Genomic DNA, 24,426 nt, shown 5'->3' on the forward strand with positions numbered 1-24,426 from the left:
TGACTCTTATGAGAGGTTCCTAAAATTCAGAGCTGGAAGAGGCCTAAGAGGCCATCTAGTTCAACCTCTCTAATTTCCTTTTTTCAGATGTGGAAATTCAGTCAAAAGGAGTCACACAGTCTGTAGACTTCAACAGAAAGATATGAATCTAGTTCTGTGGACTACAAAGCCAATTCACCACAATATCATGATGTTTCCCATGTCTTTGGCCATGGAGTACTTACACTAACTAACTGATCCATGGTGATCCTAGGCCTTTGGTCATTTAACCACAAAAACTATTTATAACATTGATACTAAACTTAACAAATTACTTTACCATTTTAATATCTTTTATTACAGCTGAAGTCTAGACACAATGTTAAAGGTTTTATGGCTAATTTTTCACATTAAGATTCTACACTCTTCGTTCCATTACTTACCAGTATGTGTTATTTGTTGGACAATTCTTTTAAGCTCTGAGTTTCTACTTCTTTGGCAAAGGAGGGTAATAACATCTGACCTGTCTACCTTAAAAGTTATTTTGAAAACTAAATTGGATAATAAATGAGCATATTCCATGAAGTTTTCTTGGGAAAATACACTGGAGTGCTTCACTATTTCTTTCTCGGTAGATTAAGGCAAACAAAAATTAAGTGACTTGTTCAAAGTTACACTAGTAAGTGAAACTGAATTTGAACTAAGGTCTTCCTGACTAGAGATTCGGTGCATTCTCCATTGAGCCATATAGCTGCCTCCTCTCTCTATACAAAATAGGACATATACACATATTCAAGACATCTATGTATCATTAAGAATCATACAATATAAGATACTATCTTCCTTGTCACTGTTATTAGATATAAAAAATTAAAGATTAAGAAACAAAAATAAGAGCTAAAACTCATATTATTTTCTGTAATGTGGGAAAACCAACTTTTTTGTGAACCTGGAATTGCTATTATCAGTAATGAAACAATAAGAATAATGCTGCCCTATGTAGTCCCACACCCTTTCACCCAGAGGTACAACTGCTATGTCAGTGATAAAAGAAAGGCCTCACATACACTTAAGTGTCGACTGCAGCACTTTTTTGAAGTAGCGAAGAACTAGAAACAAGCAGATACTCACCAACTGAGAAATGCCAAACAAACTGTGATACCATAAATGGATTGGAAAATAAATGCACTCTTAGAAAACACTGAATATGATGGATAAAGACAAGCATATGAAAACTTATAGGAATAGATATAAGGATATAAGGTGAGGTAAGCAGATCTAATAAAACAACATATAAGACTGCAAAAATCAAATGAAATGAATATCAGAAATAACAAAAATCAAAGTTCAATGCTGTGGAATTATAAAAATGTGCCTCTTTCCTTTTCTTGAAGAGGAAGAGGACTTTAGGGTAGGGATGACTCCTAGGTTGTGAGTCTGAGGGACTGGGAGGATGGGGAGGACCTTTATAATACTATATAAAGAGGAGCTGGAGAGGATTAGCAGGAAAAATAATGAACCTCATTTTGGACATATGGAGTTTAAGATTCTACTGTATATTCAATGGGGATTTCTGAAAGGCATCTGAAGAGGTGAAACTGGAGGTCAACAGAGAGTTTGAATCAGGATAGGTAGATGAGAGAATCATTAGCATAGAGATGGTAATTAAATCGATAGGAACTCATGAGATCACCAAAAGAAATAGATAGAGAAAAGAAGAAGGAGGTTTGAGAATGTCATGGAACTACAGATCACTCTTTCCCCTCATGGAGTCTACCTAATACAGAAACTAGTTTACGTCTAAGATCTTTTCAACACACTAAAATTTAGCGATTCAGTAATATTTGCTATGACCTGGGAAACATCAGTAAATACAAAAAAAAAAAATCATTCCTCTCCCCAAACCATATAAAATTCTGGTGATCCTTTCCAGCTCTAGAAGTACAATCCTACCAGAATGCTTTAATGACAGAACTATGTTAGACTTCAAATAAGAAATACAGAGATAGATGACTCTGGAAAGCAAATCGGGCTTTAGTTCTAAAACATTTGTTAAATGTGGTGTTGTCAGAGATTCAGCAAAATTTTAGTTACTCTTAATGAATATGAAATAGCAGCTTTTGTACCACTTAAAGATACTTACTCTGATTATAATACTACAATCAGGTTCTTTTCTTTCAACATATACTTCAATGAGCAAATCTCCAGCTTGTGAAACCTAAAGGAAATATATAAAGGTAGAGGTGCAATATCCATGTGAAAAAAATATTTTTTTATAGTAAAGATTCCACAAAAACTGAAATTATTTTAATTATTTTTCAATTATCTTAATTCTCTTGAGCTAGGACTCATCTTTATAACTGCCAGTCTCTGACATCCAGCATTTTTTCCATCTGAAAAGTTGAAAAGGCAAACAGTCTGAGAACATATTCACAGTTACATGGGTTCCTTTTGGCTTCCAGTTCAATGCTTTATCTTACTAATTTAACTCCCTAAAAGAAAATGGACCACAAAAAAAAAAAAGGAAATGGAGAACATGATCCAGTACAAAATATATTTTCCACAACAGCTTAAGTTACATCCATGATAATAGGTTTGGTGAAGGGAAAGGAAATGAGTCATATACAATTATGTTTTAATCAATGGGATTAATATCAATGCCAAAAATAGAAGACAAAACATCAAATCACATGGAAAATTATCCTTCCTGACTCTTATAAAGGGAGGTACATTCAATGGGTTGAGATTTGGGTATAAATTAAAGTTGAATAATAGGTATAAATGACTAAAAAGGGACGGAAAAAGTAAATTGTGTTAAAGGAAATGATACTGAATCTAATTTTCTACTGCAAGGCTCCGGTGTGTGGAGGGGGTAGATTAATGTGGGGGATTGATAATATAGGCTTTAGCAGAAAAAAAAAAAAAGCTACTCCTTCTTTTTTAATGGATTTGATTTAGTATCTGGGCTAGCCTTAGAGAGATAAGTTATCTTGGTGATTATTCTGCAAAGGAATAGCCAATAAATAATAAAGAGAGAGGACGTCAAGAAAGAAAAGGTACAGGATTAGTGTAGTATAATACTGAAAAGATTAATAGCAACACAAATGAAGCTATGGGGAATATTATGATATTTTGCAGATATTTCGTTACAACACGTTGCCAACTCAAAACAAAAATATAACACACACACCAAAATTTAAGTCATAAAGGAGAAAAAAATGACTATAGTTAAATCTACTTCAAAGAAAACAACCTAAAGAGAATATTTGCCAGGGAAATGTTAAAAATGTGCTTTGAAGAAATAATTATAATTATTTCAGACAGCAAGCTTAGAAAAATTTAAGGGTTTTTTTTTCCTTTTTAGATGGTGTGTCAGAAAAAAATACTGGGGAAAAAAGGATGCTGCTGACATTTTGATTTCCACTGTTTGCATAAACAAGTCTACAGGAAGGATACATTTTAAAAATTAAAACAGTCACCAGAAACTACTTATAAAATAAAGCCCAAAGAAGGAATAACTTAAGAATTCAAAAAGTAAAAGGCAGAAAATCTCATGACAAATATTCTAGAGAACAGGTTTTGATGAATCACAGAAAATTCAAAGAAATAATGTATTTCCTAAGTGTGTTTGAATATAATGTAATATAATATAAAACTATACTGTACTTTGGAGAATACTCTTTTTACCTGTTTAGAGAAACTTGACTTTCTTTGTTAATACAAATAAGAAATAATATATAAAAATTGTTACATTAAATTTGAACAAATATTATTCTAGGCAGACTAGTACTCAGTAACAATTATTTTATCCAAAATTTAAATTCTTAATTAATTAAAATTATTGTAAACAAGTCAAAAAGTTCAGTGTTTCCAGAATTAAAAATGAGGCATATTCCTCCAGGGGCTGAAATGAAACCCTTAAGAAACTGCAAGAACTCCCTTCAGATTCCATTCCAAAAGTCTAACTAATAGTAGTCTTGGGGCAAGCAGTCTGGTTGTAGAAAAGCATCTCAACCTCATGACCTCCTTCTTAATAAATGATCTCATGAAGCTATCCAGTAATGAATATGCTAGGATATATTTTTTATTTTTACTTGAATTAAACAGCTCAATTTTATAGTCTTTATTGTGGATTGGTATTAACAATATAAAATTTTTAGTATTAAGTTATTAAAATTAATTCTTCAGTTAACATATAATATTAATCTTTGAAAAAATTTATAGAACATACATTACATAATATTTATAGAACATAAAAAAGTATATTTATGTATATTATACAAAGGCAAGGTATTTTTGGTAAATACAAGATGCCACATGAATAGATGTACAAGACTGATTTAGATAAAAATCAAATCTCCACAGGGGGATAAAAAAAAAAGGACAGAAAATTTTGGAAAAATGAAGTTGTCATCTCTGCAAAGTAAGGGAAATCAAAGTGTTCTTAATTAAATAATTTGCCAACAACTAGAACAAAAGAAGGGGAGAAATGATTTATATTATCTAATTCATGCCACAACTTAATAATTAAGCCATGTAATGTCAAAGTGATAATATCATGTTCAAGTCACTGTTTTCGCTGACACTGCCTCATAACCTTTTGTTACACGAGTTATCCTTGAAATTTTCAGACATTCTAAAAACATTTAAGAGAAAAATACATATACATGGAAAGTTTAAATGTAGAAAACTGACATCTTCCCTAAAATTGGAAAAACTGACATTAATAAATTTAAGTTCTTCATAGACACAAGTCATTGCATGAATCTAGAGACAACAAGCACATTTTTCAATCTAAATTATTTTCTGAAGCAAAGAAAATTTGAAAATAAACACACCTAAAATATCAACTAATAATGTAATTATTATTGCATATATCTGGTTACTCCTACTTACTTGAGTATCTTTCCACTTGGTAATAAAGCTGTTCTCTATATCCATTTGCCTGACTTGATCTTCTTTAACCTATTAAAAACATCAATCAGATAATTTTCATTCATGGACGATAAGAACAGCCACATTGGCCCATTAGTTGGATAATTCTTCATGAATCTTATCTAGTAAAAACCAATCAAGCTAAAAATAAATTAGAGCAGCCATTTCAATTGGAAAGGGTTCAAAAGCCAAAGCTATAACCAAGTACTGCAAAGAACCTAGCAATAAAGCAAAGAAGTCGGTTAAATATGTGGACTAGAATTTTATTTTTTAAAGGTTGAGACACTGTTTTCTCAATCTGAAAAGTAAGCCTATGTGAAATTTCCATCGTTTTGATAATTGTGATACGTAAGATCATAACAAAGCTTCATTTGAACCATTCATTTTCTCAGCATTTAACTATCCAGAAACTGTAAGAAAGGCATGCTACCTAGGAATACTGATTTCCTATTTCTTTTTGCTTTTCTCCGTAGGCCTTCCAGTAGAAACATCACTGAATCATTGGCCCAGATAACAGACGTATGAAAACCAGACAAAGAAGAACCAGGAAGCATAAGCTACCTACGAAACCACAGAGGGCATTTCTGGATGACTAAAATAAAATGTGTTCCTATAGAATTTATTCTTAATAATAGATTATGTACTTCTTCATAGAATAATTTCACAAAAAATAGATTCCATATGGTGTTCCAATTTGATTCACAATACTGTGGTGTTAATTTTCTGATCTAAGATTGCATTTTTTATTTTACAATATGCCAAATCTAAAAATGTTAATAAATGTTTTTTCATCTTGTTTCCAATAGGGGTCCTATGAAAAAAAGGCATAAATTGTAATCAACACCAGAATTAAACAGGGTGACATTTATTATTCATTTTATAAAATTCAGCCATTCCACATATTTACCAAACATTCAATGCACATATATTTAATCAGAGAAAATTTCTAAGTGGAATTATGCTGTCCAATGTATGCCAGATGGTAAGGAAATTCAAAAACCTTCCTGAATTTAAATGAATGACCATAGTTTTAAAGAGTTTAACTCTGCCAACTCTGAGAAAATATACTCCATTTGTAAAAAAAAAAAAAAAAAAAAAGATACCTAAAGATTGCTTTGTCAGACACGTGACACAATTCCAACCAAATTTCACATTCCAGGTTAAAAGCAGAGCCATCAAAATCATTCTCAAAATTAAACAGTAGACGTATATTTACCTCAAACACTTCAACATAATAGTTAATTAGGTCTTCAATTACATTTACTTCATCACTGGTTTGTCCTTTAGTTTGAAACAAATAGGATGAAAATACCATAGCTAAACTGTGAGAGTTCATCTGGTTGATCTCTGAGCATTTCTGAACCCTGTTAAAGACAAATATATCCAATTAAGATACACAACAGAAATTCACTGTAGTTTTTTTCAGCAACAATCACTGTGAAATATTAAATGAGTATCTAGACCTAGAGGGGCACACCAAATGCTATGAAACATGATCCTGTAAGTCAAAGATTTTACCGTCTAGTCAAGGAGACAAAACAAACCAGTAAAAATGCAAACCACCACCAATGATTCACATATTTCAAGACCATATGACATTAGAGTTTGTGTGTGTGTATGTAAATAATCTGATGCATACAATTATTTACACTTTCCCACATATGGACATGGATGGGAGCTGTATCCTTGAAAAGTTACATGTATTAAAAAAAAAAAGTATTCAGTTGCAGATTACTTTCTGGTTACCTTGCTTTATAAAGGAACAGGCATTCAACAGAATAAGCTCTCTCTTTATGTATAGATAGATAGATAGGCAACCTATCACTGGGTTTTGAGTTGGATAATTCGGGTCAATTTCTGTCAATTACTACTTGTATGACCTTTAGGCAAATAGTTTCTCCTCTTATGTCTCAATTTCCTCACCTATAAGACGAGGGCTGGCAACCAGAAGATCTGATCTATAATGCACCTTCCACCTACGCATCTGTGATCAGCATTTCCTGATCAGTGAGAAAGGAAATCTGCTTGTTGCTTTCACAAGTGGAGAGCGTGTCCTATCCACATGAAGTTACACTCTCCTAAAGCAGTGTATACAAGTAGTTATCACAATATTTAGATGTATTGGTGAGCAATCATGGGTACACTACTGAAGAATAAACTGCCTTAAGTGAAACGGATCTCTGTTAGTTTTCTGGAGCATTTTAAGTTTTTGCGAGAAAGACCGGCACAGTAACGAATGAGAGTCTTAGAGTGAATTGCAATTGGGCTAGAAACATCAGCTTGTATGTAAAGCTATGAAATTAGACAAATATAGACCATCATTATGTGACCTTGAGGCAATTTACTTAACGTCTCTGGGCTTCAGATTTCTCAGCTGTAAAATGGGAGGGCTGGAATAGATCACTTCTGAGGTCCTTTCCATCACTAGATCTATGACCACATGATACATGACCCTGAGGACACAGGTTGCATGCTTCATTTTTCTTTCTCTATCTGTTGTCTAACTATCCAATAGGTGCCTAAATGAATGGACTACATTGAACTGTTTTTGTAATTATTATTACTACGGTTGTAAGGAAGTTTGATGTGATGGAAGAAGCTGGCTTTGGCATCTGAAACACCCGAGTTCAAGTCCGACTTCCTGGGAAAGTTGCTTAGCCACTTAGTTCCTTCACACATCTAAGATTATGACTTACATTGCTGACCTGCCACTGGGAGAAGAGTTTCTTTTTGGGGAGTTCTCCATAGCAATAAAGTTGTGTGTGTATGTGTGTGTTTATATATTCACATACATGTGTGTGTGTCTTTATGAGTGTGTATATGTGCATTGTTACTCTATTGCACAAAAAATTAGTAGTACAATGACTGACCCCTAAAAACTGAATCCCTAATCTCCGGTGTAACATGCATATACCATGCACCTTATATTCTGAAGACCCTTCCAGACATGTCATTTCCCTTTTGTCACAGGTTTCTCTGGGCTTACTGCTTCCCAAGGTACTTTGTGCAAGACAGTCCTAGGACATATATCATGAGGGTATTACCTGTATTTTTTCTTTCCAGCCCTGCCTTGGGGTATAAAAATTTCTCCCAAAGGGGTAGATGGGCTCACTCAATGTTAGGGCAATGTCTTACACGATGTCAATCAAGAGCTGATTAATGGAGCCCCTCAGCATACCTCGGGGTGTTGGAAACTGAAGCTTAGAGACAGCTGTGATGGATAGAGCTGCCACTTCAGGACCAGCAGGGAATGGAAAGTAGAACTACTGATTTCCATCTGATTCTGTGTATCCTTCAATAAACAACTCCAGCCCTCTCAGTCAATTCTGGAAGCTTGTGACTCAAACACTGATTGGCTGGCCTGTCAGGCTAATATAATCATATAGCAACTTGCCATATGGCACTTAAAATGATAGAAAGCACTCTACTCAGGACTCCAAAAAGAGCTTTCTCATCAAAGTTTAATTTTGTAATTATGACTTACATCACTTTATATAGCTTAAAAATGGCAAGTCTGTCAGAAACTAGAAAGATGGATTTTACATGGTGAAGGACACCGACTGAGACAAAGAAACAGGAGGGCAGAGTGATGTTAGTGGCTGGAGTGGTTAGGAATAAGGAAGACCTACTTTTGGCCCTGAATTACTCCTGTGACTATTGGCAAGTCTTTTAATCCACCTAAGTCTCATTAAATTCTCTAAGACTATATCTACTAAGGAGGAGTATTTAACTAACCATGATGAAAGCTTCTGACATGCAGGCCTTTGATCGCACCAGTAGAGTTGAAAAACAAACGTAATGAAAACTCTCTACTGATGGTGTATTAAAAAGTTTTTGAATGAACTGACCTGTAAAGGTGTTCAATGACAGCTGCCAAAGTTGCCCTGTTGACCCCTGGAAGTGTACGGATAAATGTGCTGTATTTTTTAACTCTTTCTTTGTCATCTTGAGTATCTAAGAAAGAAAAAAAATTAAAAAAAATTCAATGCAATTTGATAAACATTTATTAAACATATGCATTTTTACTTTGAGTTCATGCTCTATGGGATCAGATGAAAGAACTTAAGTCAGTGAGTATAAGAACAGAAGACTTGGGGGGAACAGATGAAAGTGGCAAGAGAGCAGTATTCAATATTTAGAAGTTTGTTATTTGGTAAAGAGGTCTGCAGAACACAAGATTACCAACATAAGGGAAATATACTAAGAAAAGGAAGAGGGAGAAGGATTGACAATGACAATGATGAAAAACAAGCTCAGGAGAAGTGAGAAGAAGAAAAACATGGAGGGATAAGAAATTATATATATAAAGGGAAATTTCAGAGTATCTGTATTTGGCCAGTTGGGGTGTCAGTGAGGACTGAGATGTTATTCGCCCTGACATGGTGTGAAGATATAAGCCATGACAGTTGAGAGGACTATATATTTGGAGGTTCAAGTGTACATCAATTTGGACAGAATAATGAAGCCAGTCAAACATTGCCAGTGGAGAGTCAAGTGCCAATTTCTTAAGAAAGGAGGTAAAAATGGTCTGCAGTTCAGCGGTTGATGAAAATTAGGATTAGAAGGGGTATTATAGGTGAATGAGGATAAGCTCAAAATAGAGTACTGTCTGTTAAGTGATGGCGGTTACGAGAGGCACAGTTTATAGGAATAAACTGGTGAAAGTCCCTCTGTACTTTGACCTGATCAGATTAAATCAAGATAACTGTATTCAGTTCTGAATGCCAACATTTATGGAGGACATTGATAAGTTAGAGATCATTTAAAGAGGGTAAAAGTCTCTTTCATGCAAATGAAATGAGAATCCAAAGGAGGCCTGAGAGTTAAATTAAGCCTACTAAAGAGTCAGAGGGAATATCAGAGCTGTCTTCAAGAATCTGAACAGCTATCATGTGGAAGAGAAAGCAGATTTGTTCTCAGAAGACAGAGTTAAAAATTATGTACAAGTCACAAAAAAGGTAAACTTGGACTTGATGTCAGGGAAAAAAACCTCCTGAAAATTTTAATTGTTCAGAAATTGAACAGGATGTTTTGGGGACAGGAGGTAATGAGTTCCCCTTCTTAGGGGTTTACAATCAAGGGTTGGATGACCACTTGCTGAGATCTTTTCATGTATAAATTGAATTAATCAGCTATTGAGATCAATTCCAATTTGAAAATTCTTTGATACTGTGATGCGCTGAGTATCTACTATATATCAGACATTTCAGAAGGATCTACATATAAATAATACAAGGTGCTTCAAGAAACTTTTAGTCTCACTGGTTGGAGATTTACAGCTTTAATGCAAATTTCCAACCAATGAGACTATAAGCTTCTGAACACAGGAAACACAAAAAAGATTTGAGAGGAGATCACATTTAGTCAGGGGATAAAAGAGTTTCATGGAAGTTACTAAATCCTATTCAGTAGCCTGAACTCCAACAATTCTCTTTTACATGTCTTCCTCTGTATTTTCACTTATCCAGTTCAGTTCTTTATTACCATTCACCAGGATAACTGCAATAATGTCCTTAAAGGTCTTCCTACTCCAATAATAATTTTTCTTATACTATATCTACCCAGGTCACTCAGATCACAAATCTTCAATGCCTCCCTATTGTTCTTGGAGTAAAGATCAAATGAGTCTCTTTGGCTATGAGGGCCTTCTACAACCTAGCACCTTTCCAAGCATTTGTCCATATTGACACTAAAATTAGACTGATCAACTTAGCAATCCTAAAAATGCAACACATTCTCATACTTCCAAGACTGTTCAAAATCACCTGCTGAACTACAACCCTTTGAAGTCAAACTCCACTTCTAACAAAAAGTATTCCCTGATATTGCTGCTTGTAGCAACTTTCTCTTTTAGGGACTTTATCACGTAATATTGAGTATGGTAGGTCTCTGGGTTCATATTTTATCCTTTTACTAGACTGTAAGTTCCTGGAATGTAAGAGTTATGTCTTAAGTAAACTTAGTACTCCCAAAGCACCTGGCACAATGCATAGCATACTAGGTGTAAGCACTTTATGTTGGTTTGGAATTGTAGATGGGACTGTAGAATATACAATAATAGAAAGTAGTAAGAAATGGAGTGTGAAAAGTAGGACAGCATTAGATCATGGAGAGTCATGAAAAATAAGCTTATGAGTCTGTTCAATAAGCTATAGAAAAACCATGGAAAGTTATTTAGAAGGGAAATGAAACAATCAACTGTGGGCTGAGAAGATTTATCTAGTATCCATGGGTAGGACTAATTGGTAGATGGAAGGAAATGGAGACAAGGGGACCCATTATGAGGTTACTGAAAGATGCAAGAAACAAGGGCATGAACTAGATGGTAGCAGTAGGAATAGGAAGAAGGGATAGAAACAAGAGATTTTTCAAAGGGAGAATTTATATAGAGATAGGAAAAGAAAAAAAGATGCACCATATTTTTAACACATAGGTGAGGTGATAGAGAAATGGTAAATTTTGAGAATTAGGAAATGAGGACTATGTGATATCAACAGGGCGTACAGTGAAGATATCTATCCAGTAACTAGTCTGAAGCTGATAAAAAAGGTTGAAATTGGAGATAAATATTTATAAAAAACATATATGTGTGTGTGTGTGTGTGTGTGTGTGTGTGTGTGTGTAAGAGTTGAAGCCATGGAAATGGACGGGAGTGAAAGGAATAAATGAAATGAACGAATTCCAAGACTTTGGGCTTATCTATAATTAATGGAGAAGGAAAAGAAGAAGCAGATAAAAAATCATCAGAAAGATATAATTAATCTTGTGGAGAAATAAGAGATTTATTCAAAAATGTAGGATACTACCACCCTGAGCATGGCTCTGTAGGTTGGTAAATACCTAACATGGACCACTGTTTTATGAGGGGTCCTAGCCAGCCTCAGTTCCTTCCTGGGTCCACTTATTTGTCAGAATTCTCCCCCTCTTCAACAGTTGCCTTGCTCCTGTAGGTACCCTCCCTCTAGCCCTCATTAAGATGTAAGCCTCCTGAGGGTAGAGACATATTTTTTTGTATCTATATCCCTAGCTGTTAGTACATATCTGGCACATACTAAGAATTTAATAAATGTTTTTATTTACCTTAGTGTAAAACAGAATGTAGTACGTACATAAGAAGGCTATAAAAAAATCAGAGGAGGAAGTTAATAGTGGTTATATGGTCAAATTTTGCTGAGAAATTAAAAGAAGTGCGAGGCCTAGAAAATGGCCCTGGATTTTACATTGATAATCTTGAAGAAAACAGTTTCAGTCAAGTGGTGAAGGCAGAATCTATACTATAAGGAAGCTGAGGAGTGAGTGGGCAGAGATGAAGGAGAGGCAACAAGTCAGTCAGTTGGTCCACAAGAATTCATTAAATGCACCAGAAGTACAACAGTAAAGACAGTGGAGAAAGATTGAAGACATGAGAATGCTTTAAAGGTGGAATATTTCTAGAAAGAAAAGATCCTGTATACATCTAAAGCAAATAACTAAGTGAAAATATAAGAATTCAGAAGCACCCTTCACTTGACTGTCCCGAAGAATAAGACATCAATGACATTTTTGCACTTACATATTTCCTCTCTATTCCCTCACTTTTCTTGAAAAATACAATTCTTCCTGTTGCACATTAGATTTAGCCTTTCATACAAAAAGCAGCTATACATCAGTGATTCTCTAAATGCGTTAAGTAGTCTGGAAAGGGCATAAGGATCCCTGGGGATAAAAGGATCTCTCTAAAATCTTTTTTAAGTACACTTCAATTTCAAACTACATCTTTCTTTACACCTATCTCTTTTGTACTGCTCTCTCGGGTGTGCCATTCTCATAGAAGTAAACATAGCTCTCCTTACTGAGGCAATCTGTGAACTTGGATAGGAAAAAAAAATACATCTTTATTTTCATTAATCTCTAACTGAAATTTAATGCTTCCTTCACTTATTTAAAACATTATTCTTAGTAGTCCATAGGCTTCACCAGACCATCAGAGGGGTCCATGACACCAAAATAAGCTTTTTTTCTGAAGCAAAACTAAAAGATAATTTGATAACATCACCAGAAGAATTACTAGTTATCAGTCACTAGCCACATAATTAAAACAGTAGAACTCTCATTTCAAACTCCAAAGGGTATTTCCTTAAATAACAACTAAATTGTATTACCTTTCTGAGGAACTTCTTCTTTATAGAATATTTTGAAAATGAACATATAGCTTTTTTATATGAAGCTAAAAAATAAATCGTGTCTAAGAAAAATGGGAAAAGAAAGCTACATGAAAGGCATATACTAAAAAACACTCTTCAGCCACAAATTTCAGAGAATAATCAACAAAGCAGCCTTCATAAAAGGAGGTTAGTTAAACCACACTAATATAACTGAAAAGAACATATTACCTCACAGTATCAAGTCCAAAGGATCCTGGGGTATTCTAATAAGAGATTCAATCGGTGAGTCTTTGGGAACACCAATATAGGAAATTGGAAAGAAAGCTAGTCTTGGAGTGGCAGAGGACTTTGTTTTGGATCCTGACCCAATCTCACAAGAGCTTTAGAACGAGAGGAGACACGAAACTTGTCATGTACTGCTATTCTTTTTAATTCTAAGCAATGATGCTGCCAGTGGCAAGGGGTTTGAAATAAAATGAATTTGGATCAAAGATGGTGCGTAGAACAGTGAAGGCATAAAACAAAAATATGGGGAAAATTTAATGTACAAAAAAATTTCCTCAAAGTGGCACTAAGAGCAACACAAACAGAAACACCTTGAGAAAAGGATCATCTAATAGCTCCTTTTAAATTCTCAAGGAAATAAAAAATGCCTCTAAGCCTTGTTCTCCAAAGAATAACCTGGCTATAAACCTTATCGTAGTTATACCATTTTTATGGGAAAAATATCCCCTGAATTAAATGGGTTAAAATTACCCATTAATTTGAACCAACATATAAATCAGATTTTATTGTATTCACCAATACTGCTGAAGGGTCCATGAAAAGCTGTCTACCTCTTTCTCTGGTATTGAAAAAAATGAATGGTTCAGAAGATCACTTCTAATTATGGATGGTTGTTCTTCTTTCATGACACCTTTTTTCAAGTTGCCTGTCTTTACATACAGAATAATAATCTTACCTTGTCAAGTAGAGACTATCTATAGCTTCAATTTTCAGGCTATTTTAAATTAGCTGTTATCAAATGACTGAGGTGGCACTGTCATCAATTCAATTCAATCAGTGATTATATTTCAATTACTTGTTGGAGAAAATTTAATTTCTTCGTTCTTTAATACTAGACTTCTGGGAAGCTAAACCTGTAAGTTTCTCCAATGGTTTTCTGGTGGTTTGGTCAAGGTGTTAAAAATTCATTAAATGATGTCCAGGGAAACTGAGGCAAAAGGAAATATGGACCAGTTTCTATTGGAAAAACTAAAATAAACATAGGGGAAGACCACAGTCAAATGAAGGTATTGGAAATACAAACTTACTCATCACAGAATCTAAGTGACTATTAATTCTTAAAGCCTATCCCAAGAGAAACATATATTCAAAAGTACCACACCCATCTGGGTGAGAATGTATATATCTGGACACTGTGGAACTTAACCAAATCTAATAAACAAATGATTACATGCCAACTCAAAATATGGGAATTTTTTGTACCTGAAGTCTGTATCTTCTGCTTTTAAGAAATGCGTACAAATTCTATTCCAACAGAATAACGTTCACACAGTTCTCACCAACTTTTAAAAATGCAATTTGCAACACAAAATTAAGATAAAAATCAAAGTAAACCCCAAATAGTACAATATAAAAATAACTACTGAGTGCATAGATTCCATTAGACATAATCTTCCTTGATTTTCTGCATATATTACCTAAAGCAGAGATCCAGTACGGATACAACTGTTTAGTAAGAAGTGCATCATCTATGTCAGACAGAAAACTTTTCAACACGCCAGTCACATCTTCCAGCTGATGCTTCCCAGCCCTCAATTTAAAACTTCTTGCATCTTTTTTGAAACTTTCCAGGAGCTCGCTTATACGGAAACTGTCACCATCTTTCTCATAGATATGCTTGCTTCCTAAACCTTTAATAGAAGAGTAAAAGACAAATATTAGCCTAAAATTAAAATATATCTGATGTTAAGAATACAATTTAAATGTGTGTATATTGTGACAAGGAAGAAAAACAAATGGATTATCAATCAAAAGAGATATTTTGGATCCCTTATAAAGTATAGATGTATCTGTGATTTATCTTTGACCCTTAGAATTTGCCATCCTAAAGTGATACCAACATGTTCAAAAACCAAAGATATAACCATGCTGGGGTCAAATTAATGAGCAAATTCTGCTGAAATTATGTATACATGGTCAACTATTTTAAGGAAAGAAACACTGTATTTGTAAGCTTTTGTATATTTACAGATGTGGACAAAAATGTGTATTCTTTATGTTTAAAAGTTGACCAAAGATAAGTAAACTCAAGAGGAATTTGGACTATCCAAAGGCGGGAAATTCAAAGTGATGATCACCACGGGTGTCATGTTCACTGGCTACTATGGTTCAGGATGATTTGTTAGCATGAGAGAAGACACATCCAAGTGTCTATGCAAAATTCAAGGATATCACTTCTTGCTGATGTGAAAATTTAATTATAATAAATGAACACAGTAAATAACATACATGACAAAAGAAGCATAACTATGACCCCAATCAATAAAACTGACGAATGTGCTAATGATTTCCCATCATCAGCGATAATTATAAGTATTAGCATATAGAAAGATTCCTTTAATAGTTAAAATACCCTGGCCAATGAACTTCATCTCTTCAAAACTCATTTTCCCCTTCTAAATCAGGTATGTAATAATACTTTCACTACTAACTCACAAAGTGATTATACAGAAAGGACTTTGTAAACCTTAAAAATGTTTTGATACATGTTATCATTTGCATGAACTTGTGATATATTGTTACTTTGTTTAGAATAATGCTAAATTTAAGAGATGAGGAACAAAATAGAAAAAAAATAAAATAAGGTTAAACAGAATACATGTGGTACTTCAATTATAAATTAAATTTGCTGAAACCCATCAGTTCATTTCATTTACGTCTTTGTCTCATTGACTGCCCAATTTTATGACAATTTTGGGATGTTAAGATTGAACAACTTCATATTCCTAGAGGATAATCACTATCCTTTCCACTAGACCACTCAAATACAACTAATTCTTGACACATTTATGACTGTAAAATTTAAAGATGTTGTAACTGAATTTAGAAAGTGTAAAAACACATACTGTAAGTACTGAGAAATTTAAAACTCAAGTCAACTGATAGGAAAAAAGCAAGGTCATGCCTAAAGTGAAAGTGCCCTCAAATCAATCCTTTATACCAAGTCCAGGACATAAGGGAAAGGGTACCTTGGATAAGGAACAAGCTCACTCAATTCTACTCTGCTAGAAGACAAATGCTGTGGACACTCCCTAAAGGTTAGTTCTCTGGGGTCAAGTCCCAATGGCTTAGCTCACCTTCCAAACTTAGTTATGGCTCTCAGAATTACAGAAAGCAGAAAGTAGAGATGGACGGAACACAGAAAAATAACCAAATTCAGGGAATTTCTAAAAACATGAAAATAAGAAGGCAAAATTAAGGTACTTCTTTAGCTATTACCTACTTGAAGATTTCCCTGTATTAACGATCTCATGATTATGATTACTCCTGCCACCAAGGTAAATCATAACCCATTTGGACATTTTCATCCCATGTTAATTCTTGTCTATGTTCACTTAAGTTTCCTTCATAGAGATCTAAGAAATTCTAGCCAACGTAGTTTTTTCTGATGTCTGCTTCAATATTAACAATCAGAGGAATTTCTGAAAAAAGATGCCTGAGGAGTCATCTTACAAAGAATCTTGCATAATTCAAATGTAATGTCAAATGTATCATTTTAAGCAATGATCAATGAAGAAGGCAGGAAACTGTCTTTACTATATACCTATCAGCTAGATGACTGCCAAGATGTGAACTACTTTAGATGTTCTGTGAAAGCCTGTCTATTCCTTCATGTTTTCATTAAGCATGAGTGTGTGTGTGTGCATATGTGTGTGTATGTGTGTGTGTATGTGTGTGTGGCTCTTCTAAAGACCCATCATATATGAGAAAGTGAACTTATGACATCAGTAATCGATCAGTATCTATTGAGCACTTCCTGTATGCCTAAAAACAACAGCCTTGTCTTCAAGGGGCTCACATCCTAATAGGGTGTAACATAACATGCAAAAAACTATACGAGAAGTATATATACATAGAGTAAAAGGGAGATCATCTCAGAGGCAGGGGAAAGAGACAAGCAAGGGCATCTTGCAAAAGGTAGGATTTGATTTGAGTTCTGAAGGAAGCAGGGAAGTCTAGAGTTACAAAGGGGACCATTCTGGGTGACATGCAGTGAAAAGGCTAAGTCAAGAGGCTGAATATCATGTGTAAAAAAGGCATGAATTTTGATGATGTCTCTTCAGTCCCCTCTCTTAGTTATAAAAAGCAAAAAAATATACCTGGATTCTTTTCAAATTTTCCTTTTTTATATTTCATGTTAAAAGTTAGTCCCTGTGTGCACATCCAATTTCTTCTGTAACTATGTGATTTGGGCTAGTTACTTTTCCTGAGTTCATTTCTTAGGTGTATTTGCTACTTTCCCTAGACAGCACATGGAGTATTCAAGTGGTTTCACCTCCACTTCTTTTTTGGTAATCTATATTCAAGTCTCATCTACAGTTTGATCCCTGATTACATCATTTTTTGCCATTGCTTTCTACCAGTTCTTTTTTTTTAATCATTTTTTTTCTATTTTGTAAAGATAATATTACTCACAATCTTTCATTCTCCTTTGTAACATTTTATAAAGAAATTTGTACATTAAAGTATGCTGGTTGACAAGTCTCTCCATTTGACAAAGAAATCTAGAGATGGTTTTTGATCTCCACTTTGGGGTGATGTTGGGTTAAACTCCAATGCATTATAATGTCTTCTTTTCGGTATTGTGATAATGCCTCTTAATGCCTTTCATATTATATGATTCCACTTTTTAAATTAAAGCAACAGTAGCCTGATATAAATAAATCTTGTCAGGGAATAGTAATTATTATTTTGTTTTTACCCTGCCATAATTTGGTGCTTGTTTTAACTTTTGCTCTAACCAGTTGATTATCAGATGGCACATAAACGACTCACTGTGAACTGAACAGTTATTGATCTGTTTTTATTTTTGTTACTCTGTTTGGTGCTCATGATGTCCAAAAGATATTCAAGATATGCAGGAAAGAGGCAAAATTTTAGTCGTTTTCATTCCTTACTCCCAGATAGTATTTTCCAAAATATTTTTTGGCTTTTTATTCAAAGCACACTTTTTATCATGAAGTTGTCAAGTATTAAGCTTAGTTATATGTTTATTTAGTGTGAGGGATCTGGTCATTTTCTATATGTAATTTCTCAAATCCATCTTCAACAATACATAACCTTCTTAGGCATTATATGAATTCTTCAGAAACAAGGTGACTAAATGTCCTCTGAAATTATACTTCTTGCTTTTAAATACAAAGTTAAGACCAACTTTGAAAAAACTATTATACACCTCATTGAATGAAGGTTCTTGACCTTGTTTTTAAAAATATTTTATTCCCTTGTAATCCTAAGCATTTTATTTAATGCATTTGTAAACATTACTATAAGGGTCTAACTGGCTTCACCAGATTGTTAAGAAATGCATTATACAAAAATTAAGAACTCCTGAAACTTCAGTAAGTCTATGCTTTCAATTCTGTCAACAATGTATCAAATTGTTGATCACCAGAAATTGAAGGTTCCAGTAGTTGAGCTTAGGTTATAGGTTTTTTTTTAAAAACTGCAGCTCTTGACACGCTCTGCCCTGCTTTACAATATTTTATCATTGCCAAAGAAGCAAAAAAGGGGGTCAAACAGGTCTTAAATCAATTTTGTATTTTTCTTTGTTAGTGGGTTGTCATGGTCACAAAACTCAACACCCCATGGCCAACCTCTTATTCTTAGCCAGATTAGTCCCTGGACATGAAGTATCTCGCTTAAAGCTTTTCTACCATGGTAGCACTTGCAAAAGCTGTTAATTTTCTAGTGTGACCTCTGAGAATCCAGGACCATTTTTACACAGAGAGAAGGCAACAGAGAATGTGTTTGTGGAGAGTATATAGAGTATTTAATCATAACTACATGCTATAATCTAGTCAAAGCATAGAGAAATAGATTAAGAAGGTCTGAAATAAGGCAAACCTCCTGCTAAAAATTATCTTTACAAATAAGCCAAATGTAACATTCAACTTTTTTTTTTCTTGAACAATACCAAGAATGCTAGATAAACATTTGACTCAAAATCATGAAACTGTTTAAGAGACAAAAAAAAAAGGAACTTTTCACTCTGTTGTACAATTACCCTATCATCAACATATATATCTATTGAAAATTAAATCTTTTCTGTTCTGAAGTATCAGAATTAACACTTCTGAAAACACTTTAAAAAGTGACAGAGCCATAGTGAATATTAGCACCCAGAGAAACAATTTGAACCTATACTCAAATGCCTATTTTATCCTCTATCACTCTTAAAACATTTTCTTGGAACAATTTACCAAAAATTTTAAAAAGGAGAGAGAAAAAAAACAAACGAAAATTTCAAGTTACATTTCATACTTTGAATGAGTTTAGGGGGAAAAATCAATGGATGAAAATCAACAGCATCTCCATTTTTCTTGGGTGCCTTTTTCAAACACAAGTACATTAATCTACTCCAACTGGGGCACTACTTACAAATGATAAGAATGACATCATGAGTTGAAAAAGATCTCAGAAATACTTACCATACTGTGTAACAAATGCTATACAGCTGTTCACTATAATGGGAACGTCGTTTTTGCTGAGCTGCTGGTCTTGTAATGCATTACCATCTGTACCTGCAGCTTTTTCAATTGCAGTATGCCAGACTGTGAAATCCAACTTAGTATGACCATGGATGTATAATGTTCTGCAAAGTTCAGGAACATATGAAAGGGAATTTTTGTTAATGAGAGTGATTCTTTTAGAAAAGCTATAAGAAATAATTCTAAATGATATTAAAATTTCAGCACAGGAATCAAAGGAAAATAAATGAAAACATATAAATGATGAGACTGAAATCAAATATACTAAATTCATTTTAGACTCAACAGCATATTCTTCATCTATTACGGATGGGTTCTGCCTGAGTTTGACCAAGAGAAGGGAATACAAATGGACTTTGGAAAGCTTTTCACTACAGCATACTCTCGTCATTCATTTGTTTAGTTCTATCTTCTTGAATTACAACTACAAGTTTTAATTTTAATTCCTATTTTAATTTGACTATTTTATTTTCATTTTAGGGGCCATAATACGAGCTTTGGGCAAAGTCTTTCTGAAGATTGACATCATTTAACTCCTTGAAAATTCTACCCAACTTCTCCATTCTTTTCCATTTTTCTTACATCATTTATTTTCTTACCTTAAATACAGATCTCCCTTGTCATTAAATTGAATCAAATATGGGTATGCCCTCCTATCCAAAGCAAAATATGCAAGTTTTTCATTTCAAAGAAAAATGAAGCAAAAATTAGATCTCGCATTGTGTTCAGCAGTTTAGGATGAGGTCAGAATAAGAAAGCATGAGATGAAAATTCTCCCTGAAAAATCCATTCTCTGATTCCCATCCATCCAGTTTTTTTATTTGAGATTCCTGGATCTAAATCTAGGTGGCAGTATTTACAACACTGTTGGTGTAGGAAAGTAGAGTGTGTGACTGCTTCAGAAACTAAAGTCAGGTATTTAAAAAATAATGCCAATCCTCTAATATCTGTATAACTCTTGAATTAACTGTGACAGTTTCCAACTTTCCATTTTATTTCTAGTCAAGTGGAATGCCTGGTGATGAGAGATTTAACTGTCTGCTTACATACTACTGAATGACAGAAATGACTGGAGACAAGTTAACTTCTGAATCACTGACACTGTCAGAGAGTAAATCTTAAAATATCATGCCATTCAGTGCAGTCGTTACTTCGGGTTTAATAATGTCTGGTAAGAAACTGCCCTCTATGAAGCTTATCCAAATACCATACCAGTTAGAATATTGTCAAAAAATATGTCAATGGAAATTGAGTTGGACATTGTGAATTCAAGGTAAGTGATCCTGTGAATATGCCAAATGATGCCTATGACGTTCCCAAAGAAATGCATGATACCCGATAATAAAAGACTGAAAAGTTATTTCAATAAATTAACTCTAGAGCAGAAAGTGGGTTTCATTTTTATATCACCAAAGGAACAATAACAAGCACCTACTTTATGAAAACTCTGTAGAGGTCACAAAGATGCAGATGACACACTTTATGCCTTAGAAGAGTTTACAAGCTAAATGTGGGGAGGACAGTTCAGGAATTTCTACAAAGATCTGTAATGTAAAGCAGTATATGAAAAATGTCATAAGAAAAGCACTAACCCACTGCTATTGGATCTAAGGGTTTATGGAAGCTTGGGATACACGCAGAACAAAATGGATATAAAGTTAAATTCAACCACATGAGAAGCCAAAGCCAGGCAAAGGTGAGAAAGTCAAGGAATAAAGATTTGAAGCAAAAATGTTCAATGAAGCTCATGTTTTTAACAATCTTATGGTTCATTAGGCTTTTCTCCCCTTTTTAATAGGGGAAAAGGTATCTTCTAACAATGTACAGAATGAGATCAAAGAACAAGTGCTATGTGATACAGAATTTAATCTTTCAAATAATAAAGATACTCAAGAAGAAAACTATACAAATGTGGAGGAAAGGACAGAAAGGTTAATATATAAATTGCAACTTCATCTGAATTGGACAAAGAATGGTTGAATACACAGAAAGTATTTGAAACAGAAATATGTTAAACTCAGTGGCACCTAGGGAGAGAGAAAAGGGGGATTAAGAAATAAAACAGTTTAACAAAGGGATGAGACAATAATTGCATTTTCAGAGAATGGAACATGAAAGAAAATAAGAATGAGTTTAGATTTAGGGTAAGCTACCTCAAAATCAGGGTTTGGGTAGGAGAAGAGGAGTAGAATGGAAGGCGATAGGGTGCAACAAAGAGCTCTGGTAGTAAGTACAGTCCTCCTTTTCTTTAGGGTACTAAATAAAACAAAATGTTTAAAGAGACAGGATAGAGAAATACACACATATATTTAGCAATCCTAACTATGAATATGAAAAGGAAGAACGCCCTGATAAAATATGAAAGGATGGCTGGCAGAAAGAAGAATTTAGCAATAAGAAATTTATAAGAAACACACAGTTAAGATAATGGCCAGAAGGAAAATCTATTATTCTTTAGCTAAATTCAAAAAAGAAAGGGCACAAATATAATGATCCCAGACTAGGCAACAGTGAAAATGAATTTGATTAAAAGACAAAGAATATCAATACATTACTTATATATGTCACTAAAGACTAAGCATCCAATAGAGAAAAACCTAATAAATTTATGAGGAAATAGTAAAACTATAAGAATTGAGCAGTTCAACATATGTGTGTGTGTGTGTGTGTGTGTGTGTGTGTGTATATATATATATATATATATATATATATACACACACACACATATATATATATATATATCTTTCAGATTTGGATAAATCTAACCAAAATATACATAAGAAAGAAGTTACAGACTTGAAGAAAAATTTTGGAAACATTTTGATATTACATCTGTTAATAATTACAAGATAGGTACAGAAAATAATGGATGTGTATCTTAAGTATATATAATGTATTTTTTCAGCTAACATGTCACTTTAATAAAAATCAGGGCATATAAATCTCATCAACAAGTAAAGAAAAGCAGAACCGTTAAATACAATTATTACCAAAAACTGCACTTTATAAAATTACATTTTACAAAGGGTCATTAAAAACAGATCAAAAATTAGATGGAGAATAAATAACTTAACTCTATAGAATTCATGAATCCAAGTGGGGAAAAGGGATAATAGCAAAATTTCGACCAAAAGCAATCTTAAAAGGAAATTTTATATATCTGTATCTTTTCATCAGCAAAAAAAAAAGAAGACAAAGAATGCATTAATTGAGTAAGAAACCAGAAAAATTGGAAAACAAACTCAAACCCTATAAAAATTAATAAAAATCAAAGAAGATATTAACAAAATTAAAAGAAAAAATTACTGTATAACATCACGATCTAGCATAGAAAAAGAAATAGGAAAACCAACTTGCCACTTTCAGGAAAAAAAAGAAATTATAATAAATGAAAAAGCAATTTAGGAAATGATTGAAAACTATTCTCCTATCTCCCTGCAAAATGGACAATTTAAGTCAAATGGATGAATGTATATGAAAGACATCAAGTTTAAAATATAACACAGATAATTTAAATAAACCAGTCACAAAACAAAAAACTGAATGAGTCAAAAATGAACTCACCTACTTTACCCCCACCCAAAAAAAAAAAAAATTACCAGGACCAGAGGGATTTATAAAAGAGGTCCATCAAACATGCAAAAACTAATTCTAATACTAAATGAATTGTGTGCAGAAACTGGAAAAGAAGGTATTTTACCAAATTCCTTTTATAATATAAATATAGTCTTGATGCCAAAGCTAGGTACAGATAAAACAGAGAAAGAAAACTACAGATCAATATCTCTAATGAATATCATGGCAAAAAATACAGATGAAATATTATCAAAGAGTTTACCACAACACATAACAGGGAGTGTTCACAATTATCAGGTATGATTTATAGCTAGATTGCCATTTTGGTTCAATATCAGGAAAACTATTAACTTAATGGAGCATATTCTTAATAAAAAATCAAAATAAGGGTTAACTTAATAGACACAGAAATGAGATTGGCCAAAATATCAAACTCATTTCTATTACACACACACACACTCTAAAGGAAGTAAAGGATAAATTACTTTTTCTTAAAATGATAAATAGCATCCAAGAGCCAGTATTATGGGTAATGGAAATTAAATAAAAGCTTTCTAATAAGATCTGGAGGGAAGTAAAGGTGTCCGTTAACATCATGATTATTTAATATAGTCTAGAAATGCCACCTATAATTATAGGGCAAAAATTGATCAATTAAGTATAAGCAAAGAGGAACTGCAGATGATATGATGGTCTGCATAAAGATCTCTAGAGAGTCAAGTAAAAATAATTCAGACTGCGAAGCTTTAACAAAGCAGCAGGATATTTAATATGCACACCCAAAATCATTAGCTATCTGATAATCTCAAAGAGAATGCTCTTCCATGATAACAGATCACAAAATTTCTACAATTTAGTATACAGTCTTTAGGAGTGACCATGGCCAAAGCATGGAATAAGGGATGAGGAATCAGGATAGCTGAGGCAGTGAACACAAAATTAGACCTGGAGTCAGAAGTCCTCAGTTCATATTTGGTCTCAGATACTTACTAGCTTTGTGATCCCAGACAAGTCAT

General features: G+C 33.6%; 1 protein-coding gene across 2 annotated transcripts in view; it reads right to left on the minus strand.

Annotated features, from left to right (window-relative positions):
• The window catches only part of ARAP2 (ArfGAP with RhoGAP domain, ankyrin repeat and PH domain 2), a 228,206-nt gene that overhangs the window by 45,726 nt on the left and 158,054 nt on the right, over positions 1-24,426 (minus strand). For both annotated transcript variants that reach the window (XM_072620438.1, XM_072620439.1), the window contains exons 20-25: positions 19,775-19,938; positions 14,762-14,974; positions 8,763-8,868; positions 6,131-6,278; positions 4,876-4,944; positions 2,123-2,197 (exon numbers count right to left, since the gene is read on the minus strand). In XM_072620438.1, coding sequence (XP_072476539.1) covers positions 2,123-2,197; positions 4,876-4,944; positions 6,131-6,278; positions 8,763-8,868; positions 14,762-14,974; positions 19,775-19,938 — 775 coding nt within the window. The remainder of the gene's footprint in view (positions 1-2,122; positions 2,198-4,875; positions 4,945-6,130; positions 6,279-8,762; positions 8,869-14,761; positions 14,975-19,774; positions 19,939-24,426) is intronic.

This window comes from Notamacropus eugenii, chromosome 6, assembly GCF_028372415.1.
Source record: "Notamacropus eugenii isolate mMacEug1 chromosome 6, mMacEug1.pri_v2, whole genome shotgun sequence".
Taxonomy (NCBI): Eukaryota; Metazoa; Chordata; class Mammalia; order Diprotodontia; family Macropodidae; genus Notamacropus; species Notamacropus eugenii.